Source organism: Chamaea fasciata, unplaced genomic scaffold, assembly GCF_029207755.1.
Source record: "Chamaea fasciata isolate MVZ Bird 193981 ecotype frontalis unplaced genomic scaffold, bChaFas1.0.hap1 SCAF_6, whole genome shotgun sequence".
Taxonomy (NCBI): domain Eukaryota; kingdom Metazoa; phylum Chordata; class Aves; order Passeriformes; family Sylviidae; genus Chamaea; species Chamaea fasciata.
In genome coordinates, this window is record NW_027094091.1 from 49,659,459 (window position 1) to 49,685,817 (window position 26,359).

Consider the following 26,359-nt stretch of genomic DNA (forward strand, 5'->3'; position numbering starts at 1 on the left):
CTAGCAGAGCTCTTGTGTAAACGGAGAGGTGATGGGGACATGAGGTTTTTTCTGTATAAACATTTTTTTGGCAGCTCTTTTGCAGTAGAAGAATATGGGTGGTGACAACTCCTGGGGTGAAAGAAATTTTGCTTCCTCAGGGAGTTTTTTTCCTATGCAAAATCAGTAGCGATGGCCTTATGCAAAAGTATTAAAAATAGGTGTCTGTCTACAATTTGACTGATAAAAATGATACATTTTAGTTAGAAGGTGTTCCTCAATGCCTTTTCCTGAGGGCATAACAGGGATAGATGAGGGATTACTGGTGAGACTATATCGCCTTTGATAAGATGTCAGTGTTACTGGCTTGTTATCTTTTTACAGTGAATCAAAGAAGTCTCTATTGTGCACATTCAGGTTAAAAAATCTAGTGAAAATTTTCATGCATGGATGCATTTAAAAAAAATAATTCTAAATCATGAGGTGGACTGTGCTGCATTGATTACTTATTCAGACTACTGAAGTGCACCGCCTCTAAAAACACAGCACAGCCAAGATACTGCTTTGGGACTGGCAGATGTCGTGCAGGACTCAGGGCAGATCACTGAGCACAACTCATCTAATCAATTTTTACAAACAGATATTGTATTTGTCAGGGTTTCTTTATTATATTTTTGGTTCTGCTTTGCAAGTTATGGCAGGATGGTATGTTGATTTTCATTATGAAGAGAGGTTTTTGCAAATGAAGACTTAACTGAATGCATACCACGGAGCTCACCATACTGGGCATTGTATGTGCTGAGAATAGCAGGAGTTTTGGTGTAATTCCTAGGAGAGTTCTTCACATGGGCAATTTTCAGCATCATTGAACACAGGAATAAAAACCTCAATTTGTAAGATTAACTGCAGAACAATTATTAGGAAGGACTCAGAGCCACACACTCTAAAGAAAAGAAAAATAGGAGGGATAGAAGAGTCTGAGATCCAGGTAGTATTTTTGTTAGTGTCTGATCACATTTTTTTCTTTTAAAGCCAGAAAAATATTCTGATCAATATGAAAAAATTATTTTTATAAAAATGCATCAAAGTTCTGATTGTGCATTTACTAGTATGTCTCATTACCCTAGAAGGCCGTGCATCGTGGGGGAGATGTTTTGTCCAAAGTTCTAAATGCTTGCCTGTGGCCAGTGTACACTGGGGGTGATTTTATCAGCTGTCTGACTACCTTCCTCATGTGCACCTGGAGTTCTGGGGTGCCTACACTACTCGGAAAGCCCTTGGTGAAGGGATTTGGAAGAGTGAATTAAGTAGAAAGTATAAGTCAGAGCTTAAGCTGAGCTCTTAATTGCACTGCTTCTGTCAGTGGAGATTGACCCACAGAGTAGTTGGTTCCTTACTTTGGTGCAAACCTCCAGTCTTTTCACCCCTGGCTTATGGGAAGGCTGCATGGAAATGCAGGGAAGTAGCCAAAAAAGACTCCTGTGCATAGGACATAGTGTCAGGCAGCTTAGGATCTTTGGTTTTGCTCCTGGTTATTGCTGATTCATGTGGCAGAAATAGGAAGGATCTGCTTGTGTTACATTGATTAATGAGATTTGTTGAGAAAGAAATTGATGTATTTTATAAACATGGATGAATATCTTAGGACTCAAACTGAATGAAGTTATTTCATATTTACTGGGAGCCAGGAATTGAGGGAATCCTTCAAGTGATGAAAAGAACGGAAGCTGTATTCATGGAACTTTTTTTTTTTTTTTTCTTCTCCAGGGAATCTGTGATCTATCAGATGCTTTAATTTTGCAAGGGATTAACTCTTTAAAAAATAAACAGTGTGAGAATACAAAAGTACAGGTAGCTATTCTCAAATGAAGAGCTAAACCAATTTCATTTGTAAAACTGATTGCATGCAATTTTAAGGAACAGGAAATCTGGTAAAGCTGGTGGACACTCATTAAATTTTTTTCTTTCTAAATAAAAATATATTTTAAGAGGCGATGGAACAGATGGCTTCAAGGACAGTGGCACCAGTTTTAGCCTTCTAATTCTGTGATGTGAATTACTGGCAATAGAGTTAAGGAGAGTTTACTGGTTTCCCATTATGCTTTCTTGGTCCACTTCTCTGTTTTAACTACTAGTTTGGTAGTAAATAGTTTCTCTTAAATCAGGCACCGTGGACATTAGCAATTATTATGGAGAGAATTTGCAAAAACTTCTAGTAGTTCTTGGCTACTGTTAAAGTCAAAAGGGAAACTAGAGGGAATTGTGCCACAATTTGGTACGTTTGTATATGCTGATTGTTGTGCATCTTTTGCCTGGAAAACCAAAACAGTGTAATTTTTTCAAACATTAAAAAACCCCCAAACTTAGCTGTGTTTCATGCCTTTAGATAGATAATAGATGCAGTGTCTTATGGGGACAGACAGCTTAGCCAGCAGCCAAATCCAATCTCTCTTAGTCACTGGAGCGCTGTGGAGTGTGGGCTTTCTCCTTCTGCTGCTTCTTTCGCAGCTCCAGCCTCCACACGGTCTCATGGCTGATCAGAAGCTCTTTGTTTGTGCAGAAATGTGATTATGTTGGTTGAGAGTGCAGGGGCTTGTGCGTGTTACAAATTGGGGCCGGTACGTTCTTGTAGCACAGCGTCAAACATCCGGATCTTGTAGGAATTGTGTAGGAAGGGCAGGAGTAGGAGCTCCGAGCAAGTCGGTGATAGACCACACTGACAGTGTAGGAAACTACGGATGGATTTGTTGTCCCGCATTGTTACATAAAAATCATATATATTGACTGTAATGGCAGGCAGGGCAGCAACCCCATTGCTTAATTTGGGACGCATCATTTCAACTCGTACAGGGTTTTTCCTTCTGCTCCGCCTGAGGCAAGAGCTGGTAGTGCTAATTACCAGATTAAGCGAAGGAGAGACAAAAAGCAGTCAGCGGTGTCTCTCAGTCTTCACACACTGTGTTCCCCTTGCTCTCTCTTTTTAGTGCCCTAAGGGTGCCTGCTGTAGAGTCTAATTGCTTGATTTGGTGCATCGAGAGAGAGGATGTGACACGCCACCCTGCACTTGTTTGTGCTCTGCCCATTTGGCAGTGACAGAAACCAAGCAGAGGTCATGTGAGGGCAGCCAGAAGAGCGCGGCCGTGCCGGGAACGCAGTTCCACTACACTGGGCTCCTTTCATGCCTTCTGTGTGAATAGGGGTCAGCGCTGCAGCAAATGTCGTGGAATTAAGTGGTGATTTTATGCAGACACATCGAAATGGGACGGAGTGAGGAGCCCCACCCCACGCTGGAAACAATGTGTTGTCCTTTCAGGGCAGGTGGGAAGGGCTAACCGTGAGTGGGTGAATGAATGAGAGTGGCTTTGGAGGAAAGCAATTACGAGCCTGATCCTAGAAAACCCTCTTACTTGCTGTTTGTGGGACACAAGCCTGATGATTTACCAGGGAGACAAGGAGTTAGCAGTTACAGAAGGAGCTGTTGAAGACATGTTCCTTAATCAAAAACCCCTGTCACTCAAACGAGTTAGGGAGTGTAATCTTGTATGCTTCTGTTTGTGTTTGCATTTAAGTCTACACTCTCTGGGCTGCCCCGTGTCCCTGGCATTGTTTGGGGTGCGATGTAGTTAATGAAGATGCAGTTTTATGCTGAATGCCCAGCCACTTACAAGGTGTTACAGATACATGTACAAAATTCCTGAGAACCCAGTTTCATTAGTGAGTGTTGATGGGGTGCAGTGGGGTCTCCTAATGGGAGTTGTAATCCATATGCTGTAACTCCTACAGTTGGGTACTGCCAGTGGCAATGTGACACTTGAAAGAAGAGCTCACAAACATTTAGCAGGCTACCGCTGTACTGGTGGTGCTGGCCATTTTACATCTTTGCAGAGATGATGGAAGTGAGAAAAACTCACAGGAAGCAGTTACATTGTCTCTGAGAATGTTGTATTAAATGTCAAGTATTTTCTCCTTCTGTATTCCATCAACTTGCTAGCTCACAGATTGATGCACACAATTTCAAGGCTGTCTTCTGTTGTGTTACCAGTGAAAAAAAATTTGAGCTTATAGGAGATATTTTCTTAGTTTTTAAGTATATGACACTGTGTTTGGATTGTTAGATTTCATTCCATCTGTATGTCCCATATGTTCAGCCCTCCTACTGTTCCATTTTGTTTGTGGTCACTTCTCTTCACTGCGTGAGGGAAAGGACATGAGTAGCTGGAAAGGCTTCTTGCTGATAGCTCCACAGTCGTGGTCACAGCTGGTACAGCTGTGTGTTGTTGAAGACCTCTCCTCTTACTCTGTCTCTGGGTAGCCCCAGTGCTGGGGTAACTGCAGGGTTTTTGCAGCAGGGAAGGACCAGATTTAAAGGTCTCTTTCGCTTTCCTGGTGTTTCAGCTCATATAAAGAAATATCTAAAAGTATGCAAATACAGTTAAAGGAAAACAATTCATGCTTTGAAAGGTTTCTAATGTCCTTGCATTGGATGAACTACAAGGTTAATGGGGAAATTTTCTAGACTGAAATGTTTTGAAATGGAAGAGAAGGCAGGCAGAGCATTCTGGACTTTCCTGGGCGTGTTTGTCAATATACAAATTGTTTCAGTTGCTTCAAAGAGGATCAGTAAATGGAATTATTGAAAAACAGGAAAAATGTGTTTGATATTGCTTTTCCTTGCTCAGTGAAACTTTATTTTGTTCTGTTTGCATTTACGTCTCAAATTTAGAATCAGCTTCCAAATGTACTTGCTCTTAAATAAAAGCAAGGCTGAAAAGCAGGTGAAGCTATCTTAAGAATGGTTTCCTTTCTAAACGTTTCTCTGGGAAAACATGCCTTTCAAGTTGAATCCTTTCCTGTTGCTTGTGTTTGTCAGTTAGTAGCTGAAAAGTGAAACTCTGACACTATTAACTTTGGGTAAAACTAAAGTGTTATTTTTCAGATAAGGGGAAAAAACCAAGTAAGTCGTTTTTCTATGTAGTGTTGATTGAACTTTTGTGTTACAAAATGTTTATTTTCTCTTCTAGCATGGATTGAAGTTGCAGTGTAGGCAGAGAGGTGACAAGATTGATTTAGCAGTTTGATGCTATGCATGTTCTCCTTTACTCAAGTTTTTACCTTTCCTCTGCCAGGGTACCCTCTTGACATTGGTGTTTTTAGCAGGAATTAGTTGTCTCCAGTTAGCAGCTGAGATACGCCTTCTTTGCCATATAAATGCATCCTTAGAATTCTCTGTTAGCTAATATATAGGATTATCTGTAGTGTGGAGTTGTACTTCTTTACAGCATGAAACCTGTTAAGCAAAGTTGAGGAAATGTCCTGGCTGGTGCTTTTGCCCTTATTTCTGTCACACATTTCTGGATCTCTTTTTTTCCTTGACTGTATTATTGGTGCTGAGAAGTCTTCTATCGGGGTGGTCAGGAGGCTTTCTGAGCCCCTCAGTCTGACAGAGATCTGCTTGCCCTAACACATTGCTATCATGTAACATGCCCAAGGCATCACTATTCCAACAAGATTCTGTGGAATTCTTAATGGCAGAGTTCTAGAAAATGGTGTTATCTTCCAGTGGATCGAGCCAAGTGTAGCGGGTTTTGCCTGGAAGGCTGAAGTTGAGACTCTGTGGACTGCAGATGTCCCTTTTGAGATTCTGTGCAGGGTGACTGTTCCATGGGAAACAGCTGAAGTTTTAAAATGAGTTTTACTGCTGGCACTCAAAAGTAAAAAATAAATGCTTTCTTTTATTCACTTTTATAACAATGTCCAGCTGGGCATGGAAACTTACCCAGTATTCATATTTTTATGATTAAATGGCTGCTTTGTGCTGCTGAAATACCTGATGCCTTGAAACCCTTCTGAGGCTGAGCAGAAAGAAAGAAAGCTTTCGTATGAGGAGTAGCAGTTGTTGGACTAAGTTTAAGTGATGGCTGAGTGCATGAAGTCAAACCAAATCCAGTTCTCTGTGCACAGTTGTTGGGGGTTTTTTTATTGGGATGTTGTTTGGAAAAAGTGGTAAGCAAAGACTGACTGACTGCGAGCGCCCAGCTTTGCAGCACAAGGGTCTTAGTCACTTGCTTTTTATAGCTTTTCTCTTAGGGAGCCATCTGCATGTACTACAGTTATATTTCCAGATCCCTCAAATCGTTTTCTAGTCCCTCTTTTACTGCTAGGTGTCGGTGGAGGAATCAGCTGTTAGTGTTTGTGCAACGCAGAGAGGGTTTGTGCAAACAGTAAGTAAACTGGTAGATTCTTTAGGAACTGTAGTTTATGGAAATAATGTAGTTCAAAGTGGTAAATAAATAAAATTGGGAATAAAAGTTCGCACGTGCTAGCAAGGGAGCATTTTATATGATGAGGTGATACTGCTCATACTATTGACTAAGCTGAAATTATGTGAGAAGAGTAGGCTCTGTCATAGTGAACTGGAAATCTTCCAGTGTAGTTCTGTTTTTCAAATGTATTTATTCCTAAAGCAAGTTTAACCCTCAAATTAAATTGCAGTGATAGCATTGTATTTGTATCTTCAGCCCGAGTCCAGCAAAGGTGTTGGCAGCAAAGCCACCCCAGGCTGCCACATCACGTTAAACAGCTGTGACCTGAAGGGGCGTCTGAACAGAAGTCAAGAGCATTTTGTCCGCGTGTTTAGTCAAGCCCCCAACACCTTGTTTGAGAATGACAAATCACAGAGGTGCTTTTGGTGCTGTTTGCAGATCAGACAAAGGGTCAACAGTTGTTTCATTTAGCCAAGCAGCCGTTTTATAGCTTCCTTTTTTTTTTTCCTACTGCCAAACTGTGGAACTTTTGCCTAGGAAGAAACCCCTCAGGTAAACAGCACTGCCACCATTTGTTGCTGCCGGTTTGTTCCATGTCGCTTGTGTTTGAAAAGAAATTCAAATCACAGTTTTTGTTTACTCTGCCCCTGCAAAGTGTGCTCTTGCAGAAAGGACAAATTGATGTAAATCCCTGCATATTTTACTTTTATTGGAAATTAGGAAGATATCTGATAGTATAAATGTAGATACTAAAGCATGGGTTAATGTCGACATAATTTAAAATACAGCTTAATTTGGTGAACAGTCTTGTTTAATTTATGTACAGTAACCTTTAGAATTAGTGAGAAGCAACACGCTGCAGGACAATGCAGAGCTGAATTACCTTCTGGAAGAGATTTTTAAAAGCTCTGGTCAACAGCCCTCTAGTATCTCTGGAAGCTGCACTCAGATGTCTGTAGAACCATTTCTAATACAAAATCTGAATTTTTTGGTTCTGGGCAGTTAGTGAAACACAGGAAATGTTGATATTGGCTTAAAATACTTCTCTGTTTGAGACATTTCTCTCTCTTGCAACGACTGCAAAATCAAAGCGATGGAGAATTTTGGTCAGTATTTATGCAATGTGTGTCTTGTAATTTGGCTTAGTGAGTCTGGATTGCTGATAGCAATTGTGCGTGGGTATTAGAAAATAAGTTTTCTCCCCTCCTATTTAGCATTTGGCTTCATTTTTTTCCCCTACATCTCTCTGAAAAACCAAGTTTTGCACAGGTGTGACTTCTGAGGTTCTCCTTTTGTTTATGTTGACGAAGTACTGCTGGCCTCTCTACATCTTGGTGCACCTTTGTAAAGTAAAGTGTTGCTAGGCTGTCAACTCTTGATAAAGCTACCACAGCCCTTCTGGTGTCTGCCCCTCTCCTGCATCGCCCCATACTCAGTGTTGTAGCTATTGGAAGTTGATTTATTTCTTGTATTAATATATGCCATGCATTTGGGCATTTGCTCTTAGAGTATTTGTAACTCTGAGTCAGATTTGATCGGGGGTGGGGAAGTGTGGTAAGCTACAAGCACATCATGTCAGGGCCAGGATTTTGGACATCTGAGCTTGGCTTCTGGCATGTTACTGAACTGCGGTAACTTCCTAACTTTTCACACTATGACTTCTTCATATATGTGGTACCAGTTTCTTTGTAAATGCTTTTGAATATCTTACTGTGGGGGACTCTAGAAAGAGAACCAGAGATGAGCTTTTGGTGGAGGGAAGTGGCAATAAAGCTATTGAGAAAGTTGCTAGGAAAGGTTCTGTGTGCATTTGCATTTTGAGGGTGTGTTCGCCATTTGCTTGACGCTCACTCTTTTCTGTGCTGGTTGGTTTTTTCCTTTTTTAAGTAGAAGGAGAGCAAAGTTAAATTGCTTGGCGCAAGTTTTTTTGTAAAGCTGGTGGTGTTCACTTGCCCCTCTGTTCAGACTGCTTCAGTCTACTCATTCCTCCTTCATCCTCCACATGTGGTTGCTTCTCTGCAAAGCGAAGAGGACGAATCTCCTATGAAATCTCTGAGAACGAATCTCCTATGAAACATCTCCTGGGATGTGGCAGCTTGTGTAGCTGGGATAAAAGATTTTGGGACTCCCACTCTGTAGCCTACAAGCACAGCTAGAAGCTGAAGCTGCTCTCCCAAAAGGAAATGCTGAACATTCAGAGTATCCCACTGTGTTGACAAGCCAACCTGTTTGTGTTTCCTGGCTCTGCGCTCTTGATGTTCTCAGCTGTTCAATCAATTGTGTAGGCAATGTAATTGCCCATTTGTTACTAGGGAAAAAGACTAGCGCATGTTGTTTCTGTTTGCTGTATCAAATGCCTGAAGTAGACCTTACAGCTTTACTGCTTGCAGCTGAAAGAAGTGAGCACTTGTGTATCAGTTTCCTAATGAGACTTTAATGTATTCTCTGCTTTTTTGTTGATGTGGTGTTACTTTTCAAAATTTTAGTGGAACAGCGGCTTCAGAAAAAGAACATGAAGAGTCATGGTGGGGATGCACCTAAAGAGTCTGAAGCTCAGGTGGAGGGGTTTGAGATGAAAAAGATCAGCACAGCAGCAGGAAGAAGACAGAAGAAGTCTAGCTGTCCTCAGGGCCTGGAAGCTGCTAACCATGGGCAGAAAAACAGACCTGGAAAATGACCCATTTGCAGTTCTGCTTCCAGACCTTTTTCCTTCACCCTGGCTTGAAGCAAAACATGCTTTCTTTGCCCTTATACGTCTTCTTATACCTGCCTTGTGTGCCAGAATGAGAAGACTTTTATGTCTTTCCACTGTCAAACTGCGTAAGAAAAATGATGAGTATAATGATAGAGGATGTCAAATTCAGGTTTAGGTTTTTTCCCAATTATTGTGTTTTACAATTTTCTACTGAGTGTGTTTGTATTTTAAGCCCATTCTGTTTATATATGCTGCTACAGCAGCGCATACATAATTTTTGGAAGGTTTTGCAGATAGAAACCGACTTCAGTCATGGATGCTGCTGTGGAGAAGACTGAGCTAGAGATGGGATGTTGTTGATCAGAATAAGGCTGGATAGGAAAGGCAGAAGGACATGTAGCACTTACTGTAGTTCAGAAATGAAGACATGGAAGACATCCTTGGAAAGGTGTGTACAGCAGAATTTCTCAGTCTTTCTGCAAAGTCTTTTGGGCTCAAGGAGAGCCGAGAGAGTGTGGTAAAACAAATTCCAGTAGAAAGAAGAGAAAGGATGGGATCCATGTGAGATGAGTGTACCAAAGTGACTGTGAAGGGAGATGTCTTGTTACTTCAGCTCTAGCCTTGCTGAATGTGTGGTAGTGGTGTGGTATTGACCTTAATGGGCTTTGGGTTTTGTATGAGGAAAAAGGTACTAGTTTTAGGAAATGAGCTAGATCTCACAGAAACAACATTAAACTCCCAAAAGTTTTATTGAAGAATTTTACAAAGTTAAAGTTAGTATGTTAAAGTTTTTTATCCTTTAAAATAAATCTCTTCCAAATTAAGTGTTTTCTTTAGGCATCAGGACCTGAGTTTGAAGACTCAGTGTGCATTTGAAAAGAGATAAATTTTTTTGTCTAGGCTTGAGAGGAGTTGTTCAAAAGTTGGAGCAGGGGAAATAGGGCATAATTCATTCTCCTTTTTGTGTTTTCCAGAATATCAATTTCTATGGGCAAGAGGGACTTCAGTCTTAAGGGACTCTTGCTCTAAGCTGATTGGCAGTGCATACAATTGCACCACCAGAAAGCAATAAAATCAATATGTAGAGCAACAGTAACAGAAAACAGATGTCTTGCTTTTACTATTAAAAAACTGGAAAAGACAGTAAGAAATTGATGGCAATTGACTCTGCATTCAGGGAGTGTATCTATCTGTCTATCTATCTATATATATATATATTGCTTTCTTGTCAGACAAAAGGGAAAACCCCATACTGGTGAAAACAAAACATATATTAACAGCCATAGTGTCTTGCTCTGGAAATTGGGGTCATGTGTGCTTGATTTTTCATTAGAAAACATCATGCAAAGGATCTTGCAAGGTGGAGCAGGCAGCTTTTCTCATTATGTTCTCAGGTCTGTTTTTCTCCTTTGGATAGTTCTATAAAAATCAGTCAAGTCTCTAATTTAGCTGAGAAAAATGTGAGGAAACCAAGAAATTTTTTATTTATTTTTTTTTCAAATTCCACATGTGTGGGTTTTGTGTCAGGAGGGAAAATATTTACCAAGACAGTTCTCTGTGAAATATAGTTTGATGTTTTTAGAGACTGCACATAAAATGGAGATAGGTTTGACATCTTGTATTCTATGTCTGAATATCACCATGAACTAAAATGGTAATTAGTCACCTACGCTGCATCTTTATCAGCACCTTCGTTCACTGACTGTAGTACATGGAGTTTTCTTGCTGCCAGTCTCAAAGCAAACAAGAAATGGGCTTTAGTAGAAAATATTCTTTGTAAGCATTAGCATAGATGTGGGAATGTATAGGTGTGCTTTGAGCAGTTTGCCTCTCCTTTCATCAGCACACTTTTTTAGTCATATGACAATGTGTTAACAATTTATGTTGAGAATGGAAAAGTCATTGAAGCTGGGGCATATGGAAAAAGAAATAATAGCAGACTTCTGGTACTTCCCTTCCATGTGATGTTACTGGTGCAGGTGAGAGCTGTAGAGTTGAGAGGATGTCCTATCTGTTCTGCTTGAGAACGCTAAGTGACATGTTTTAAGCAGAGTACACATCAGTGGCATGAAGGAGAGAGGAAAACTGTGAAACTTCATTTTGATTTCTACTTAGGTGCTCTTTCTCTGTCAGAGCTACTTAAAAACAAACAAGTGACAAAACCAACAACTAAATCCTTTTCTGACACGGACGAAAATAGATCCACACATTAAGCTCATTTTTTGCCCTGGATTAAAAAGTAAAATTACTTATTTGGCATAAAATACTTTAAAGAAGCAGTGAGTATTGCAGCTAAAATAACTTCAAGTTAGTCTGAGCATAGACTGCTGCAGAGGAAGTTCTTTGGGAAAAATTGTCCATTTGGGGTTTTGGAGTTCAGTTAGGAACTTGTCAGTGCTGCTTTATATATGCACAAAGCTCAGGAGCCATGTGTTTTCCTGACTATATTTCAGGATGTGAAATGCTGTACTTCATGTTGTCCTGAGCACTGCTGTGCTCTTGGTCAAATACTGTACCTTGTGTGCTTGAATCACAGCTGGAAGTCTTGCTTAGTGAATAACCTACAGCACACTGGTGTGGAGAAAACACCAAAGTTCCCATAGGAATCCTGGTAGTCTCCATGCTAACACCATGCACAAAGTTCTTGTGACACCTCAAAGGAAGGGCATGTGGGAAATTTTCACACCGCCAAAATACAGGACTTAAACACACCCCCCATGCCCCCACCCCAACAAGCCAGAAAAGCTCTAGGCAGAAAACTCTGGTTCGGAGCTCTGGCCGTTTTGGCAGGCTTCGGCTGCTGTGTTTGTGTTGTCACAAGGAAGCTGAAGTTAGCTGCCTGCACAAGACTTCCACCTCTCACAAGTGTTTAATGTAACCACACTTGAAGGTGCGCTGGTTGATGCATGTGGCACATTAACCAACCTCTTACTGCTTGGCCTTCTTCTGTTGTCTTTTTGGTTGAAAACTGGTGTCACGTTATTTGAGAGTGTCAGCTGTGATGAGAAATTCCCTATGTTTAGTAATCGCTGGTCTCTCTTCAATTAAGTGCTGCTCAAAGGTTTTCTGGCCTTTTCGTTAGTGTTTGCCCGAGTAGCCTTTCAGTGCAATGCTGTGTGATTGCTGCATCCCTTAAAAAAAAAAAAAATATATATATATATATAAAAAAAATTTCTCCATGCAGGCAAGACTGAGAATAAAATATGTACAGCTTGAAATGCTGGTCAGTTCGCTTTGGAAAGCAGCATGTGAATTTCACAAGCAGAGTAGCAGTACAAGTACTGCTACACCTTCTACTTTTAAATACATTTAATCTTTATAGAAGAGAAATATGAAAACATTTGGGTTTTGTTTGTGAGTAGAAAACTTATGGCTGGGAAAATCCTGCTATGCAAGTTTTTTTGGTAAGGCTAATGCTCCAGAGAAATGTTTTAATATTCTCCTGAAAATTATTGCATAAAAAGGTAAGGAAAAAAAGGAAATCAAGATTTTACATGCTCTGCAGCAGTGACCATTTATAGTTAGGCCAGATGGTCTTATTAGATGTCTGTGGAGAATTGAGGCTTTTTCTCTGTCAAGTGTTTTGTTGATAATGAGGTAAACTTCTCCATTTTAACTGCTCATTGGAATTGATTCCAAATAATTTTAGGCTATGCAGCAGTTTCTTTCATAATTGTCAAGAAAATTCAAAGTTAATCCTGGTGAGAGGTCTAAGTCTTCTCATAAACTTGTGTTCTCTGCCAGGGGGGTTATGGAGAGTGTTCCTGTGTGCTTTGTCCCCATCACAGGCTGTGTTTGTCCAGAGGTGGGCTGTTACCAGGGCATGACTGCTGGGGCTTAGGTCAGTGGTCTGCCCACCTCCGTGTTGTGTCTCAAGTAGAACAAGTAAAGTTTCTCCAAGGCAAGAGGCATTTAACCAACAAAACATGCATGCGGCAATCTTCTCCTGATTTTAATCTCCCAGTGAGTGTCAGTGTAAAAACTTTCTGAGCCAGAAGCTGCATCAGAATCACATTTCAATAGCTGTGGGCCATTCTGCTAATTATCTATTTTTTTTTTTCTGAATTCCATTAAGCTTTTAATTTCCACAGCATCCTGTGATAGAGTTCATGATTCCATTCTGAATCTTTTTTCTCCTAATGGTTCTTGCTCATTGTTCCTCATCTGTTCTTCATCTGCTCAAAAAAGCATTTTTCATTTAGGATGAGAGTATGTCATTCTCTTTTCCTTTTGAAAACTCTGAGAACTGAGTTTTCTGTTTTTTCTAGGCAGAAGCTACACAGTCTTGTTTCTTAGATGCTTCAGTTTAACACAGCTGGTCTGATCGCCCAGTCTGTAAATGGGGATGAGCTCAGCCTGGCTTGAGACCTGTGTAGTTTACTCTAAGTCACCTTTTGCAACCCATGAGGTAATCTTATCCTTAAGTCTCAAGTTCTGGTGAAGGATCGGGCCACTTGACTGGATTAAATTTGTGTAAAGTCAGTGAAGCTGGGACAGAGCTGCAGCTGATATGTATGAATGTAAAGCTACATTCATATGCACTGATCACATATTTGTATTCTAGTTTTCCATGCTTGTTCTGTTCATATCATATTAAACTGTTCACAAAGCGTGATGTTTTGTGTCCCTTTACATATAACAATTTGCCTCTTACAAACATAACTTACAGACTTTTATAATATATAGCTTCCCCCTCCACTCCTGTTCCTTCAGCTGTGGTGCCTTTGGCTGTGTAAGAAAGAAGGAAAGGAGCCTGTTACTGCAAAAAAAGAGCTGCATTCGTCTGAGAGAGATTTGGAAACCTGAACAGCTTTATCTCAAGTTTCAAATAATCACTGCAGTCAGGAAGATTACACACTATCTTTTGGCAAGCTTTATAACCATAAAAAAAAAGCAGTCTTGATATAAGTAAGGTGACCCTTTTTTGGCTTTTTTTGTGGTGTATCACAAGAGGCTGTACTGACTTTCTTGAATCTATGTCTTGTACTTTATAAATTATTAAGGCTGTTGAAATAAGACTTTCTTGACCAGCAGTTCTGCTTTCCATCTAAGAAAAAATTCCATTTATCTTTTGTTAAAATGCAGCCAAGCCTGCAACAGTTTCCTCTGAAGAATGCTGACTTCTAGTATTGTTTAAATTTACAGTCATGACTCTTCAAGTCAAAAAGGAAAAGTTTGATTCCCAGCGTGCATGGTCCTTTGGGTAGCTGGCACAGCACACTTGGAGGAGAAAATTACAGAAATGCAAGGGGTGTTTAGGAACTTCAGGGCATTGTAGTGAGTATATTCCACTTGATAATTGGTTATGCTTTACAGATATCCTTGTAATACCAAACTAAAGTTGCCCCTTCAAAAAAAGTGCACTTAAGGAAGGAGCCTTTGTTTGAAACTGTTGAAATCACTTCTGGGAAAGGTTTTAAACTTTATGTTCCTGCCTCCTCCCACTTTTCAACAGAAAAACACTTGTGTTCTGTTTGCAAAAGAGAAATCATTAGAATTCTTCACTGTTTACACAGATCTTAAGAGACAGGGTATTTATGTGCCAAAATAAGTCTGTACACTGCAGTGTGGAGAAATGACAAAACCAGTTTTATATTTGAGCAACGTTCTATTACATGCCCTGAAACTACAGTGAAAATAGTTTGCTTTTTAGTTGGCACTTTTAAAATCAGATATGCAACTTGGACAGATGGACATTTAGAGATGTGCTCAGACATCTACTAAATGTTTTTTAAACATTTTATATGATTGATACTGTATCGTGCCAAATATGCAGTAATGATGTTGGGGGATGGAGTGCTTATTAGGCCTGTTTTGCTTGTTTCACTGGTTTTTAGTGTAACTTTTGTATGGAATCCCAGTAGATTTGGAGGGAAATGATGCATTTTAAGTTTTTGAGTTGAATGGAAAATGCAGGGATGTAACAAAATCAAAGATGTCATTCCCTTTTTCATCTTGAGGGAAAGACTGTCTCTTGAGTTTTGTGCTGTTGAATCCCTTGGAGAAGAAAGGGAATGGAACTTCCTTTATGCAACAATCAGTATCAGAAAAGTTATCAAATGTTAGCTGCAGGGCTTTTAAGAATTCTTACTCTTTCACACAAGTATTTTTAAATTATTTTTTTCCCCTCAGAAACTATGGGCTCTTTTTTGTGGACAGCATTACCAAAACTGATAATAAATCTGTATTTAGGATTTTTTGAAATCACTTTCCCACTGGGAGAGCGCTATGAGGGTATTTGCTTTGTGCAAGCAGTGTTGATGCAATAGTAAAATAGCAAACAAAAATGTTATTTGACTGTGGAGTTTGCTTTGACTCCTACAAACTCAGAAAGAACTTTGCTTGCTCAGTACTGATAAAGTGACACCTATTGCACCTACTGTTCCTGTGTGGGACATCCCTGAGTTGTGCAAGTTTTAAATTCTTCAACTTAAAGTAGTTGAATTATAAAATAAACCAGAAACATATTGTAAAACTCATTGAGTGCGCCCCTCAGTCCTGATAAAATTATTATCCGACAGAGAGGATGAGTCAGTATGTATCTTCAAAAAAAACCTATAGACAAAACCCACCACAGATTTCTAATTCCTGCTCTTTTTTTCATTTTCTTTTAGTTCCTTGGCATAGCGTTTCTTGGGATTGGATTGTGGGCATGGAATGAAAAGGTAAGTTGAATATAGCACCAGACTGTTTTTCTTCTTTGTCTCTCTTTTTCTGATGAAATACTGAAACAGTAATATGCTGCATATTTTGTGTTCACACACAGTTTCTACTGAAACAAAATCAAGCCTGTCTGTCAAATAAAACCTTAGCTTGGGTCACTTAGAAGGAACACTGTTGGAATCTTTCCCAAGAATACCTTGGCAAGAAGCGGTGACTGGCACTTGCCCATAAAATAACCATTTCAATCCTTGCACACTCAGACCGCAGCTCAGAGCACCCCACTGGGGCACTATGGGCAGTGTGTCCCCAGAAATGGAGGGAGAGCCTACATATCTTAGAAAACAGCTTCCTGAAAAATACCCAACTAGGCTTTGCCTTAACATGGCGTATTAATTGCTTTTCCTTTTAAAAAAAACAAACCCAGAAAACTGAAAATCAAGATGAGCCCTGAAAGCCAATGCAAACCTGAGGCAGAATAACTGTTGTTTTTTCTTGTGCAAATGACACTGGCCACTAGAGCACCCTTTGTTCCAAGACTCTAAAATCAGCTTTGAAGTGGGAAGTGTATGTGTGTGTGGGGTGAGTGGGCAGGGAAAGAGAAAACATTTCTGAACCAGAACCTAATTTTTAGTTTGCTTGCTGCAGAAATTGGGAAGAAGATAAAATGTCAAGGCGTAATTTACAAAACAAGTCAGCATGTCTTGGGTCACTGGATGAAGAGTTTGGCTTGCTAAAAGGCAACAGCTGAAATTAAAGCCAGTATTTCCTTTTCTTCTTAGTTTAAAAGATTGAAAATTGCAAAACCTGGCTGTTAACAACGGTGCTGTGTTATTCAGTTACATAATAAGTTTTTCTTCTTTTAATGGAAAACACTGAGTAAGTTATAAATTGATCTTCACTTAAGGCGTAGTAACCGGTGCTTGCCGCAGAACAAGTAACAGATTTGGAAGCTTTGGAGTTCTGCCTCTAAAAAATTCAGGTCAAATTTTGAGTTGTTAACTTATATTCTAATTGCTCTCTGTGTGTGCCTTGGATGTAGATCATTACAAACAGTGATGAGATATTAATTAATGCACACTGTATACACCTATATAGATGTATATGTGTATTTACATGTCATGTAATACTGATGTTGGATAGCTCAACCTTAGAAAGAGGTGCTGTGGCTTTTTTTATTCAGCAAAGATGTAAAAATATGTTTTATTTAATACTCTGAACATACTCTCAGAGTTTGTAGCTATGTCTAAGCCCCAGAGAACTGCACTGTTTGGGAGTGGCTTTATAGAAAAAATATTTGAACATTTTTGTGTCATTACAGTAGGTAACACAAATGATTCCTCCTTAGAGTGAATGAGCAGGTAAGGGAAAACAGCTGTAATGTTTGAAGTCCTAAGTATGCCAGTCTTAACAGCTAGAAGGTGTTCTAGTGGAATCCTTTTTTGTTAGGGTTTCCGTATTTTCTGTATGGGAAAGCATGTACCCTTTCCTAGGGAAAATGCATTCAGTTCATAGTTGCTAATAGCCAGAAGCCAAAGCTCATGTTTTTACTTGAGGTTTGGACATCTGTTACCAAGTCATCTTAAACCATTTTTAATCAGATTCTGAAAGGGGGAGAAATTGCCATGTTGTTTTAAGACAAGCAAATAGAACCACCGCAGTTTAATATGCATTAACTCTGGCTCTATATGTAGTAGGTTTTCTAGCTTTTTTTTTTTTTTCCCCTCCAATTAGCAAGTAAAATAAAGTACTGTTTATTGGTTTAAAGCACGGGTTTTTCCTTGAAAAATGGCCATGTTTCCCCAGCTTCTTTAACTGTTTTATTCTGCAATGCTTAGTATGGAGTGTCTTAGTTCATGGCTGTAGCAATCAAAGTGCTGTATAGGTATAGCTGAACTGCAGAGCTCTTGAGCACAGACAGATTTGGGTTTTGTAGAAGAACTATGAAAAAATTGACTTGTGTCAAAACAATTTGAGTCCTTTATTTCACTCAGCTCTTTAGAGGACAGGCAGTGGCCAAAAGCTGATGTTAGCAGGATCAAGTTCCAGGTCCTCAAAGGCCCTTGGTTATTTGATGGGGGGCAGATCACTTAGATCCCAGACAGAGTTGTTCTTACTACTGATGAGGATTCGAAGATGAAAGCCAAGGAGGTGAAGCCCAGGGCTTGAGAGATCTGTAACATAACTGAAAAGCACTTCCCTAGCTAGGCTGCTGCTTGTCTAAGGCTGGGATGGATATCCTTAGGCATTATGGGCTGTTGCAACGGTACAGTGTACAACAACAAAGCAGCTTGTCAGAGAAGGACCTGGGGGTCCTGGTGTACACAAAGTCAAACCATGAGCCAGCACTGTGTGCTTGGGACAAAGAAGGCGAATGTGTCCTGGGCTGTATTAGGAGTGTTGCCAACAAGCTGAGGGAGGGAATTCTTCCCCTCTATTCAGCACTGGTGGGGCCACACCTAGTCCAGTTCTGAGCTCCCCAGTCCAAGAGGGATGCTGACATACTGGAGAATTTAGCAAAGGGCTGAATAGATGATTAAGGTACTGGAGCTTCTCTCCTACAGGGAAAGGGTGAGAAAGCTAAGACTGTTTAGTCCAGAGACAAGTAGGCTCGGGCGATCTTAATGTATGGAAATTCCTGAAGGAAGAATGCAAAGAGAATGGAGCCAGGCTATTTTCAGTGGTGCTCAGTGACAAAGGCAATGGGCACAGAATGAAACACAGGTGGTGTTTCCCCTGAACATCAGGGAACACCTATTTTATATTGCGAGGATGACTGAGTACTGGCACAGTTTGCCCAGAGATGTTTTGAATGAAGTCTCTGTCTTTGGAGATTTTTCCAAAGCAATCAGGACAGGGTTCTATGCAGCCAGAGTTAGGTGGCCAGATGACCTCAGCCATTCTGTGAAGACTTGCTGCTGCCCCAATGAACTTGACTTTATTGGATTTGACACTGCTGTAGTGTAATGTGTAAATTTGTTAGGGGTTTTTGCAGGAGTAGGTCTTCAGGACTCCTATTGTAAATTTCATTTGGTGGTGGGGAGGATTTTGATTAACTTCTGTTTTGAATTGTGTGGCTTTATATTTAGCTGTGTGGTTTTATAGCCTGGCCATCAACTTGTATATGCTTTTGTTGCTTCACAGAATCTTTCCAAGGTAAAAAGATAGTGTTCCAGGCCACATTAAAACTGCAGGATATAAAAAATAATCCAGACTTCACAGGAGTCCTATTGGCTGCTGGCTAAAACCAGTTTGGGACAGATTTGTGGATTTGGTGCTTAGTTTCTCTTTTTTTGCTAAGTTGGCTTGGATTCTCCCCTTTAAACTTTCTTGTGAAGAAGAAAAGCACAATATCCAGTCTTGTGGCCTTCCTTACGGCCTTTACAGGGAGGCAAAAGAGCTCATTTGTCAAGTAGGCAATAGAATTGGCTTGACAGCCAGTCAGCCAGCCCTAAACAAAAGCTGGGCAATTAGCATTCTGAGCCATGAACCTGAAAGAGAGCTGGGGGTGGGGTGGGGGCAATAAACTCTGGGGATGAATAAAGCTATCTATACATGGTGGTACTGTATAGTTCACAGTCTCACAGTGTTTTCAGGCATGCCAGGCTTGGGCTCGTACCATTAAATAGTTCATCCATGGCAGCTGATTTCCACCCTCCTCCCCGCGACAGAGACATGAACATTGTTAACATACAAAGAGTCCGTGCGAAACCTCAACAACTTTGAGCACTTTTGCTCAGCAGCAGGGGAAAATGCTTATATTTCATTGGTTTTCTTGACCACTTCAAGTCATGTCTTCTCTTGGCTCTTTAAAAATAAAATAGACTTGTACAAAATGTCTGTTTTCCTCCTTGGTTGTATATATTAGATATTGTGGTCTTAAGGCTGATGGTGGTGTGATACCAGTAGGTGCTTGGGAAAATAAGTTTCCTAGCTATCTGCAGGAGATTTATGTTCAAGAGTAGTGAGCCTAAGTGATGAATTGCTGTTACATCATCTGAGACCTTACAAGATTGTCCATGGAGTGGGACTTTAGAAAGAAAGCACTGTGGTTTTGGGGTAAACTCTTAAGTAGGAGGTAGCAAAAGTAAGAGATAGTAAAGTAGGGAGGAAATCTTTCAAATTTTGTTGATTAAATTTAGTTTGTGTATAAAGTTAATTGAAATGAAGATGGAGAAGTGGAAGAAGCTGACAATGTGTATGAGTTTGGCTTCTCAGCTTTTCCAGTTAAATCAGCATAACAATAAGTTGCTTCAGCTCAGAAGTCAAGTTGTGTGCAGTTTAGAGTACCAGTATGGTACCTCTGGGTGCCAGCGTAGCATTCTTAGTAAGCAGGAGCTCAAAATCTGGATCTTAAGTTTTAAGATAGACTTTTACTTGTCTGAGGTGATTTAGGTCTGCTTGGTGTTCTTGGACAAGCTAAACTCTGTCCATGGAAACAATCACAATTCGTAAGATCAAATCTGTCTTTCCTTGCCCTGAAAACTAAAGTTGTTTTCAAGAAAAAGTTCTCACTTATTGTTCCAGTGAGTGGCAGACATCAGGAAGGAGTGATGCACTAGTCACTCCATAATTGTAATGCATACATGTCTATCACACAGTTCTTCTAAAAATTATTGCCAACAAGGAAACTGCACATATCCTATGTTCCTCATAGGCTGAAGGATACCCAAAGCCTGTATCTTGCCTCCAAGACAGGGCTGTTGTGTGGGTTTTGTAGGACTGGAGAAGAGAGGAGGTGATTCACTATTACACTTCATTTAAATTTTAGTACGTTAAGATGTGTAATCTAAACAGGCAGGCTCTTCAATGATTTACTAGTGTTTCAACACTTTATAGTCATTAATCCTGAAACGTCTAAAAATCTGTGTCTTGTATGTGTTTATTCCAGTTATTCACCTATTGAACTCTGCTTTGTCAGGACAAGAAAGCTAGACTAGTTCTTCTCTTCCATTAGACACTTGAAAAATAAAGTTCTGCTGCTGTTACTGTTTACTGTGGGAAATGCAGAAACAACAAAAATCAAGGAAAGAAGATTTGTAAACATCCACCACCTAGCTTCTTGCTTGCAGAGACAAAATTCTGGAGTAGAATTAATTTGGCATGTTTCAGTGAGTATTGTTCTGTTCCCTATGTTCATTCCAATGCGCAGCATGGAGGAACTGCATGGAATTTGTGACTAACAAAGCAGAGAGACATTTTTCTGGTTTAAAATCATGCATTTGAAAATTCTTTTTTCTACCATCACCCCCCAAATGTTACTGTTTGCCAGTGATACTAAATCCTGGAGACAAGCCTGTGAAAAGGCTAACCCTCTGTTTGCAAAAATGTATGTTTCAGACGACCTTGTATTGATGTATCTTTTTCTGATCATCTGTGTTTCTTGGGTGTTGTGATGTGTTTTGGTGGTTGATTGGTTGGTTTTGTTTGTTTTGTCATCCCAGTAATGAGATATTGCAGCAGAAAAGTTTTTTTTCCCCATCCTGGAGGAAATGGAAAATAAAAAGGATTTCTCCCATCCTCCTGTAGTGTTGAGTCCCACTCTTTTATATGTATCCTGTGGGCCAAATTCCATATCCACTCACTGTATCACCCATTTGTTTCTTAGGCTGATGATTCTCCTAAGTTGTCTCTGACTCATTATGCCTTGAATTTTCATTACTGGGTCAGCTTTTCGAAATTGCTGCTGCCTGGAGTGTTTTCAGTTGGATCCACCCTCTCTTGTCCTGCAGTTTGCTACTGTGCCTGTCAGAGCAGCAGCTGTTGTGCAACAGATGATCTGGAAGTGTCACTGGTTTGTTCGTGCACTTGTGACTCTCTTAGGAGTCCAGGAACGCATCAGATTGTGTAGGTGTGATAACACTGGGTCACTGCTCCAGCTGACGTGTGTGTCTGGCTTTGGGCTCAGCCTGTGAGGGCTGTTACTGCTAAATGCAGGCAGTGGGGACCAACAGGAGAGGAAGTGGTGCTGAAGATCCAGCTTGCACACTGCAGGTTTTGAAAGGTTTGAGTTCTTTTCTACCTAGTTCTAGTGTGATCTTGTGGACTGAATGCTTGCTAGTGGTTGGAGCATGAGTTGTGTTCCAGGGACTCATCTTCATTTATAAGTAATCCAGTCTGCGTGCTCCGAGACTGTTCCTGGTGTGAACTGAAGCACAGCTTGTGTGTGATCACTTCAAAAGGACTGCTGGATCTGACCTGAAATATTAATGCACATGTGCACCAAAGGCAGGAGCTGGAGTCAGAGGTCTGTCTCTGGAAAGCAGTACAAGCTGTTCTGGTGATCTTAAAGAGTACGAGATGGAGAAGGGCTGAGGTGTGCATCCTTACTGCTTTTGTATGTAACCGTTGCTTCCTTATTCTTGATTGATGGGATATAGGGAAACTATTGTGCAGCTATAACATCAGGAGGGGCATTCAGGAACTCCTGTGTTCAAGACCAGCATTTTCCCTTTGCCTTGTTCTCCCTTGAGCTATACATGAGATCCTGCTTGTAGCATGGAGGGCTCTGGCCTTGAAAACATGACATGACAACAGAGGACCTGTCAGGCATCTCTTAGGCTTTTTTTCTACCTGTGCTCACATACCAGGTGGAGAAGACTCCAGTTCTGCAGGAGTTTTTGTTGGGCCTGGCTTGGTTGTCTCACATTTTTTGGTGGGTGGAATGCACCCAGGTCCTTACCATTTCATTTGACTTCTTCTGAATTTGGGGTGGGGTAGAAATGTGGGGTCAGTCTTTCTTGTTCCATCCATGTGTCATTGTATCCTAATGATTGAAGTACATTTCACAAATAAAGGAACTTTTTCCACAACTTTACTGTTACTTATTTTAGTTCACTTATGGATGATGCTTTTGTTGTTTCACTACGCCAAATAAATTTTGGCTTGTGTTGGATTAAAATATTAAATAGTGACTCATGGACTGTAAGATACAGCAGGCTATGGAGGGTGGAGGAACAGAGCAAATAGATGAGCTGGAGATCAGCCAGGGAACATGTCCTGCCGACTCTCCTTGTGGGACTACAGCAGAGCCGTCGGTTGACACCATTGTGAGAAGTAAATTACTAGAGTATGTAGCTTTGTACAAACAAAGCATTTCCTGCCAAATATAGATTACACACATGCCTAAACTATCGAGAAAGTGTTGTGCATGTACCTCAAAAATAACCATACTTCAAGGCAAGAATTTGTCTAGAGGAAAAAATTGTTCCTCCTTTTAGATGTTAAAGTACCAGAGTATTGAAATGATTTAACAGTCCTGGTTTTAGTGGGCAACTGCAGTAGTGTTGCTGAGGAAAAATACCTTGCATTTGCAGAGAGCCTTACTTTAAAGTATTTACAGAAGGTTTGTTTAGGTCTTGCACTGATGCATGAGGGGGTGGACAGTCACCATATATTCCATGAGTGACTGCTCAGCCTGAGGATTCAAAGCGTGTTTTGGAGGGTACACTGTTAGAATATGAGATTACTGATCCTCTGCTCAAGCATCTCTGGAAATGTTTACTTCTGCTTTTGGCTAAAGATGGGTTGAAGACAGAATTGATCACTGCCAGATGTTTGTACATCTGTGTCAAACTTTTCCCAGGAGTAGCTGTTGCAGCCAAAAAATATTTGATATTGTGGTAGTAGGTGTAGTAGGCATTATAGAAACTTGTAGTGGATAAGAAGAGTATGTGCCTAGAGGACTGTACATTTAGATCTTCTTAACAATATAAAGTGAGATATTATTCCCCAGTTGTTGCCCTGCTGCTTGAAACAAAAAATGCTTTTCTTCAGGGTATTGCACTGCTGCCTCTTCAGAGAGCTTATTTGTAAATGTCCAGAGTACAAGACTGGAAAATTGTATTCTAAGCAGTTAGCAGTAATCTTCTATCAGACTACCTCTGTATCTCGAGCTGTAATCACAGAGCATTGTCTGTGTTTCTCATTCCCACTGCTAGCTATTGTTTAATTGACAAAGCCTCTCTGAAGACTGTGGATCCTAAGTTGTCTCTCCCGAATACTGATAACTTGTGGTTGATACGCAGAGAGCATACGGAGTACAAATGAGAAGTAAGCAGTATGTGCTTTGCATTGTCAGGATGTGTTATTTGGGATTTATCCAAGCTAGGCTTATGATAGCCATATGTGGACTAGCAACAGATGCATATAAAGGTGCTTTCCAAGGATAGCAAACAATGGCAGCTAAAGCCTGTGTTGATCTATGCAGTTTGTGTTGGATCACAGATACCCTGAGGAGTGGCCAGTCAACATGTGGCATTACAGGATGCTGAGAGCCTGGCAGTTCTAGAAAATCAAGTGAAGGGAAAATCAGTATAAAACCGGCTCAATAAATTTTATTGCCATGGAATTTAATGTGACTGTGACAAAATGCAGAGTGGTGTGTTTCTTACCACTACTTTTGTATTATGACTGTCTTCTCTAACAGTATTGTCCACAAATGCGAGCTGAATTTTACTTTGATTTCTTTTCATTTGAATTTTACTACTTTGATATGGAAAGAAGTTGATTTAGCGTAGTAATTTGCTTTGAGTTTTTTGTTGATTTATTTGGTTTTGTTCGCTTTATTTTAAAGAAAGACAAAGTGTGTTATGAAGAGAGACTTAAATCTTCATATTTTTTGGGTTTTTTTAAACTAAATACAAATAATAACAAAGGCAACATCCTTTGTCCAGTGACTAGTTTTTGTCACTCCACTACACCACAGTCCAGTAATTCCAAAATCGGCTAATGTTAAAAGAAAAGAGTAGTAGTGCTTGCTTTAAGACAGAATTTATTCTCATCTTATGGTAACTATATAAGCACAGAGGAAAGGACTTTAAAACTTTGTGAAGAAATCATTTTTGTAGTTGTCTTTTCCCCTTGAAGCAGAGCTCATGTTTCTTGACCTGTGTAGGGCCAAGGCCTTGATTTTTTCAAAGGTTTTGTGTTGTTGGATTATCCTGTTTGTATTGCTTGATATTCTTAGCCAGAAAGTTGGCTTGGATTTCTTTTCTATGACAAATGTAATGAAGACAAAGTAATGGAAAAACTTTTGCACAAGTTGATGTAAGTGTTAATGACAGGTAAGTGTTCATTTTGTCTTGGTGTGTATCATCTCTCCACTGAGATGGTACCAGAAAAAGGGACGGGCCAGCTGCTCTACTTTAGTAGCAGTGCTGGCTTTGAGTTGTGTTACATTGTTCATTTCATCTCTTTTTGCTTTTTAAATGAATGACAGTAAGGCTAGTACAGTATGCGATGTAGGAGGAAAGTGATGAATGTGATTTTTTAAAAATTTTTTTTTCCATCCCTCTCTGGCAATAGCCTTCTCTAGTAGGAGGGAAAAGAATATACTTAGAGAACGTTATTCGTGCTGTTGGATTATTGTTTGTACTTTAGGAGTGCTTTGTAGTCAGATTTTTCTTTGGGTTTCAGCCTTTCCTATTGCTCCTTGAGGTGTGCATTGGTGAAACTCACATGTATATTTTATTTACTCCGTTCTTGTCTGCAGAATTAAAAGCTTTGAGCACTGTCTTCATTTACTACTTGTTCAAGTTTTACTTGGGAAACTCTATGAAAGTGGTTGCAGACTACATGAAGTAATGTATTAGAGATATTGGTTACATGATAAATGATATGTTTTGAGTGGTCCAAAATGAGTGTGTGTGTCTGTGTGTGTATAATCACAGATCTAAAGCCACACTCGTGAGCAGTCATCATTAACAATGTTAATTTGAAATTCTGGATATGAGGTTATGGTAACTTCCCTCTAAATTGTTGCTGTTCTGGGACTATTTCAAAGAAACAAAGGGGTATGAACAGGAAGAAGAAAAAGAATGAACCACAGAGTTTTGCAAATAAGGCACTGTAGAGTTAGATCTCTGTTGCTGTTTCTTAAGCCACAGCATCCTGCAGGAGTTAGAGGGAGAAGTAGTCCAAAGCACTCAGCCTGGGTTCAGGCTTCTGTGAGGAAACACAGAAGTGTGCTTTGAATTGACCTACAGCACTGGGGAGGGGAATGAAGAAATGGTGACACTTGAGCTTTTTTTTTTTCTGCCAAAAAGCCTTGGGAAACTGGAATTGTTCCTATTCCAGTGAGTTTGCACAGGGTAAACTTTGTACTTGCTTCTTGATACGACCCATCTGTTCAACATCAGCCAAACTCTGCCTAAAATGTGTTAAAAAAAATTAAAATAGTTCCTCAGGATTACTGGAGTCGCAACCCAAGCTTTGCTTCCAAGGCAGAAGTAGCATTACAAGCAGACTGTGCTGTCGTATATAAAACACAGCATGTGTGGTTTAACATATGATAGGTCTACTCTAAATTAGTGTAAACTTTGCCCCGAGACAAGTTCTTGAATTGTCTTTCATCCTACTAAGAGACCTCGATATTTTAAAATTTTTCCTGCTAACTAAGTAGTCAGTAGCCACACTTTATTTCTGGAATGAGGTTTTGGCACTGTAGATGCCTGAAGTTGAATTGGCCAGATGTGTTGTTTGTCGTAATCTGTTGAACAACTTTTTCTTGCAAGATGCTGCAACCTAGAAGCTCACTTCTAATTTCTGACGATTGCTGTAAATACTGAGAATAAATGCTAAATTCAGAGGGTTTTATTGCTTTCAACTGTTTTTTCTATATAACATGTAACTGTATGTTTACATAGATGATGTATATGATACGTAAAATGGATAATAAGAGTGAGTTAAGTCTTGTTCAAATATCTGTTCTGAGTTTCTGGCCGACTGCTTCTTACAGCTACATAAGCAGGAAATGCCCTGT

The 26,359-nt window shown here is 40.0% G+C and overlaps 1 protein-coding gene across 2 annotated transcripts in view; it reads left to right on the plus strand.

Moving 5' to 3' along the window:
- TSPAN5 (tetraspanin 5) overlaps nt 1-26,359 on the plus strand; it is an 82,737-nt gene that overhangs the window by 42,920 nt on the left and 13,458 nt on the right. For both annotated transcript variants that reach the window (XM_066186337.1, XM_066186336.1), the window contains exon 2: nt 15,552-15,602. In XM_066186337.1, coding sequence (XP_066042434.1) covers nt 15,552-15,602 — 51 coding nt within the window. The remainder of the gene's footprint in view (nt 1-15,551; nt 15,603-26,359) is intronic.